This window comes from Quercus robur, chromosome 1 (assembly GCF_932294415.1).
Source record: "Quercus robur chromosome 1, dhQueRobu3.1, whole genome shotgun sequence".
NCBI lineage: Eukaryota > Viridiplantae > Streptophyta > Magnoliopsida > Fagales > Fagaceae > Quercus > Quercus robur.
Window position 1 is genome coordinate 30,363,659 of NC_065534.1, and position 5,238 is coordinate 30,368,896.

At 47.2% G+C, this 5,238-nt stretch overlaps 1 protein-coding gene across 1 annotated transcript; it reads right to left on the minus strand.

Annotated features, from left to right (window-relative positions):
* Positions 1-2,974: 2,974 nt before the first annotated feature.
* Positions 2,975-3,568, minus strand: LOC126698954 (uncharacterized). The gene has a single exon (XM_050396522.1). The coding sequence runs from the start codon at positions 3,566-3,568 to the stop codon at positions 2,975-2,977; it is 594 nt and encodes a 197-aa protein (XP_050252479.1).
* Positions 3,569-5,238: the final 1,670 nt, after the last annotated feature.

Below are 5,238 nucleotides of genomic sequence, written 5' to 3' on the forward strand. Positions count from 1 at the left end.
CAAATCCCTTCGTGTAATTCCTCCACGGTGAGTTCAGTGGCATCTGGGTGCACACACAACAAGTACAATCCTGAGAATGAGCGCTTGTATAGTTTGGAGTCCTCGGACAGCCAGAATCGAAAAGCCTTTCTTCTAATCTTGTCGGCCTCATTCTTATCTTCTGGTAAGGTGTCGTGCTTTAAGAATAGTACTAGGGGATCCATCCAGCTAGGCCCTGCCCTGATGCTGTGAACCCGTACTGAGTTGGTCCTCGCCATCATTGGGCAGTAGAGATCTTCTATGAGAATAACCTGAGGGAGTGGTTGAGCCGAGGAGGTGGCGAGCGTTGCAAGAGAGTCAGCATGGGTGTTCCCGCTCCTGGACACGTGCACTAGATTGAAGTGACAGAAATGGGCCCGCAAGCGCTTGACTTGGACTAGGTACTCCTGCATTCTTTCATCCCTCGCCTCCAATTCCCCATTTACTTGTCCCACAACGAGTCTTGAGTCCAAGAACATGTTCGCGGATTTTCCACCCAGTTTCTGGATCATTGACATTCCTTCCAATAGTACCTCATACTCTGCTTCGTTATTCGTGGCCGAGAAACCCAACCTCAACGATTTTTCGATGGTGATCCCCTCGGGGGAGACCAAAATGAGCCCCACCCCTGAGCCCCTTTGGTTGGCCGCACCGTCAATGTGTGCTTTCCAACAACTCAGCTCTTGCTAAGAGATTGCGCTGATCAGTTTCTTGTCAGGGTTTAGTGTCCCTCCCCCTCCTTCTGGTGTGGGCTCTGCAAATTCAGCTACTAGATCCGCGAGAACTTGACCCTTCACAGCGGTGCGAGGCATGTACCTAATGTCGAAGGCGCCTAGAATCGTCCCCCGTTTTGCTATTCTACCCGTGTAGTCGGCACTCCGGAGTATGGATCTCAGCGGAAGTTGGGTTAGTACAACAACAGTATGTGCCTGGAAATAGTAGGGGAGCTTTCGCGTGGCTTGTACGATTGCCAAGACCGCCTTTTCGAGGGGGAGGTAATGGATCTCTGCCTCGTGCAGCGATTTGCTTACGTAGTAGACGGGCCGTTGTGTGCCGTTGTCTTCTCGGATCAGAACTAAGCTCACTACATGAGGGGCTACAACAATGTAGGCGAATAGCATCTCGTCAGCCTCAAGACTGGACATAATTGGTGGCCGGGTCAGGTATTCCTTAAGCTGCTGGAAAGCTAAAGCGCACTCTTCAGTCCACTCGAAACCTTTCCATTTGTTTAATAGGAGGAAGAAAGGCCTACATCTATCCGCGGAGTAGGAAATGAAACGGTTTAAAGCGGCAATCATGCCAGTGAGCTTTTGGACCTCGTTGGGGTTCCGAGGAGACTGCAGGCTATGGATAGCTCTAATTTGGTCGGGGCTGACTTCAATGCCTCTGTGGGTCACCATGTAACCTAAGAATTTCCCTGATCCCACCCCAAATGAACACTTGGACGTGTTTAGGCGCAGCCTGTACTTTCTCAGAATTCGAAAGACATCGTAGAGATCTCTAACGTGGTCGGGCACTAATTTGCTTTTTATCACCATGTCGTCTATATAAACTTCGATACTCTTACCCATCTGCTGTTCAAACACCCTCGTCATCATCCTTTGATAGGTTGACCCGGCATTCTTTAAGCCAAAGGGCATTACTTTATAATGATAATTTTCGACAGGGGTGATGAAAGCCATTTTTTCTTGGTCCTTAGCAGCCAGGGGTATCTGATGGTAGCCTTGGAAGGCGTCCAAAAAACTCATTTGAGAGTGTCCCACGGTCGAATCCACCAATCGGTCTATCCGTGACATAGGAAAAGGGTCCTTCGGGCAGGCCTTATTTAGGTTCGTGAAGTCTACACAGACCTGCCATTTCCCACTCTTCTTTTTCACGACGACTGTGTTGGCCAGCCATTCAGGGTAGAATACCTCCTTGATAGCCCCTGCTTTCTTCAATTTTGTAACCTCCTCTCTCACGGCGTCTGCATGCTCTTTCGACGGTCGCCAAGGAGGCTGCTTCTTAAGCGTTACGGCCGGGCTAACATTAAGGTGGTGGCAAATGAAACCTAGGTTAACCCTAGGGGCCTCGTAGGCGTCCCAGGCAAACACGTCCACATTCTGTCTGAGAAAATCAATTAGCGTCTCCTTCTCTTGGGGCGGTAATTCTAAGCCGACCTGAAAAACCTCTCTGGGTCTGATCCGACAAGAACTTTCTCCAAATCCTCGCAACTCATTTCCGTGGTTGGTACCCCACTACCCGAGGCCAAGGCCGGGGTCGTTAATTGCTATAAGTCATTCTCGGCTGAGGTGGAAGGCTCAGTACTCGGTCGTCACGAGATTGCTGACACCAAGCATTGCCGGGCCATGGCCTGGTTCCCTATTATTTCTTTCACTCGACATTCCGATGGATACTTCACCTTTTGGTGTAAGGTTGATGACATAGCTCCTAGGGCATGGAGCCACGGTCGGGCTACGATGATGGTGTAGGGGGAGTATGCGTCTACCACTATGAAGGCCACCTCCACCATGTCCAAGTCTGTTTGTATAGGCAGCCTAATCATGCCTTTCGGGGTGACGGTTTTTCCCTCGAAACTCACTAATGGGGAATCGTATGCTGTCAGGTCCTCCGGTTTCAGCTTCAACCCCTTGTACAAGTCGAGATACATCACTTCCACAGCGCTGCCCTGATCGACTAGCACCCTCTTCACGTCGTATCCACCGATCCTGAGCGTGACAACTAAGGCATCGTCGTAGGGTTGGAGGGTTCCCAGTTTATCCTCATCCGAGAATCCGATTAGGGGCGTGGCCATCCCCCTAACCCTCTTGGTCTCCCTGTCGTCAGCTTTGGAGGGGAGTCTGCCTACTGACATTTTTCTGAAAGGATAGGAGCCGATCCTCCCTGATGCGACGAGAATGACATTTATCGTGCCAACGGGTGGTCTCAATGCGCTTTGCCTTATTTCGATATTCGATTACTCTTGCCATCCGACAGGGTGGTGCAACAAGTGTCGCAACTTCCCCTCTCGGACCAGCTGGTCCAAGTGATTTTTCAGATTTCTGCAATCATCGGTGGCGTGGCCCGTCTCTTGGTGATACACGCAATACAGATTTTGGTTACGTTTCGCGGGATCACCTGCCATCCTGCTTAGCCATTGAAAGAACGGTTTGTTCTTCACTTTCTCTAGGATCTTATGTAATGGTTCCCGGAACACAGCATGGGCTACCTGTGCTTCTGTGGATCCAAACTGCTCCGAGTAATCCCTTCTCGGTCGATTGTTGCTGTTAAAGCGGTCCGACCTGAAGTCCCTCCTCTCCTGAGGGACAATCTTCGCTTTGCCCTTTCCCGTCTGTTGGTCTTCTTCGACTCTCTTGTACTTGTCGATTCTGTCTATGAGTTGGCACACGCTAGCGACCGGTTTCCCTGTTAGAGACTTCCTTAAACCATGCTCTGTCGGCAGGCCCCTCTTGAATATGCTAATGGCGACGTCATCGTAATTTCCCTCTATCTCATTATACATTTCCCAGTACCTGTCTGAATAGGCCTTTAGTGTCTCTCCTTCTCGCATGGACAAGGATAGGAGGGAATCTAGGGGCCGAGGGACTCTGTCATAGTTTTAAAAACCGAACCGGACCGACCGGTTCGACCGGTTCAACCGGGAACCGGAGAGTAATCCGGTCCGGTTATGCTTAAAAACCGAAAATGGAAGAAAAACCGGATTTAACCGGTAACCGTTGGTTCAACCGGAAAAATCGGAAACCGGAAAGGTTAAACCGGTTTTACAAAATTGATGAAAGAGATCTGAAATTGAGCTTTATTTTGCAGAAAAATCTTTTTTTTTCTCAGATCTGTCGGTATAAGTGTGTAAGGACAGATTTTTTGCTCAAAAAATCTTCTTTTTTCTCAGATCTGCTAGGCTTGAGAGAGTGAGAAAATTACTGAATGCTCATGCTTGGTGTTGAAACCAGCCTTTTGGACTGGTATAAGGTACCCACGGCTCTTCGGTGAGACAGTGAATGAGAGGATTTTGTCTAACTTACAGAGAGAGAGGGGGACGGATGGACGTACTGCCTGGAGGACAAAAGAGTGAAAGACAAAACACAAAACACTGAGAAGTGAGAACTGAAAAAATAAGACTTCTGAATCTTTTGATGGTAAACCGTGTGGGGTGGTAGATTTATGAGGGGAAAAAAAAAAAAGATTCTTAAGAAAGGTAAACGTGTGTGGCTGGGAGTGAGATGGTGGGTGGAAAGGAGATAGATATGTCAGTGAGTTGTCTAATCACTTGACTTTGGGAGATTTTTTTATTTTTTATTATTTTGAATAGATGAATAGGTAAAGTTAAACTATTATTTATAAAAATAAATATATGAAACCTTACTGATAGATTATTCTTTTTTCTTTTTTTGTCAATAATTATTGACCAGAAAAAAAAAAAAAAAAAAAAAAAAAAAAAAAAAAAAAGAAGGTAGTATGCAAAAAAAGAAAAAAAAATTCTATATTTTATATTTTCTTAAAATAAGTTATTAAAATTCAAAATTCATATAAAAATTATTTAAATATTTAAATTATATTAATTATGACATCATCGGTTCGACCATCGGTCCGACCCCGGTCGGACCATAAAACCGATAATCAGCCTCTTTTCCGGTTCTTTATCCGTTCCGGTTTTTAAAACCATGGCTGCTGGTGATGAAGCGGGAACCAAAAGCCTGTGTCAGCTGCTTAAAGGAATTTATGGAGTTTGGCTTGAGGCCATCAAATCATCTCAAGCTGGACGGAAACACAGGCTTTTGAACACAAACGCCTCATCCCTAGAATGGACAGCCATCCTCTGGTTAAACTGGCTTACGTGCTCTACTGGGTCCGTCCGACCATTGTATATGGCAAAGGTTGGTTGGTGGAACCGCCGAGGAAGCTCAGCCCCCTCTATCCTACACGTGAAAGGCGACTGGGAGATGCGGTCCAGGGCCTTACTCATGGCGTCGTTTGCTAGGCCTTGGTAAGATGGGCTTTTGTGGCCGTGTTTGCGAGGTTACTCTTCCTCATAGGAAAAGGTTTCACTTGGAGGAGTTCTTGATCTCTGCCTATACTCATTGTCCTCCTCATCGCTAGTGTCCGAGCCGGGTGAAGGACGTTTTCATTGCGCTCGACGTAACTTCTTCTTCAAGTCGTCGATTTCTTGCTGTAGAGCCCTGTGATCGTTTTGCTTATGAGATGCGTGACCTTTCCCTTTCA

What these genes read in the sequence shown, in the direction of transcription:
- LOC126698954 (XM_050396522.1), bottom strand. Translation starts at nt 3,568, where the DNA reads ATGCGAGAAGGAGAGACACTAAAGGCCTATTCAGACAGGTACTGGGAA.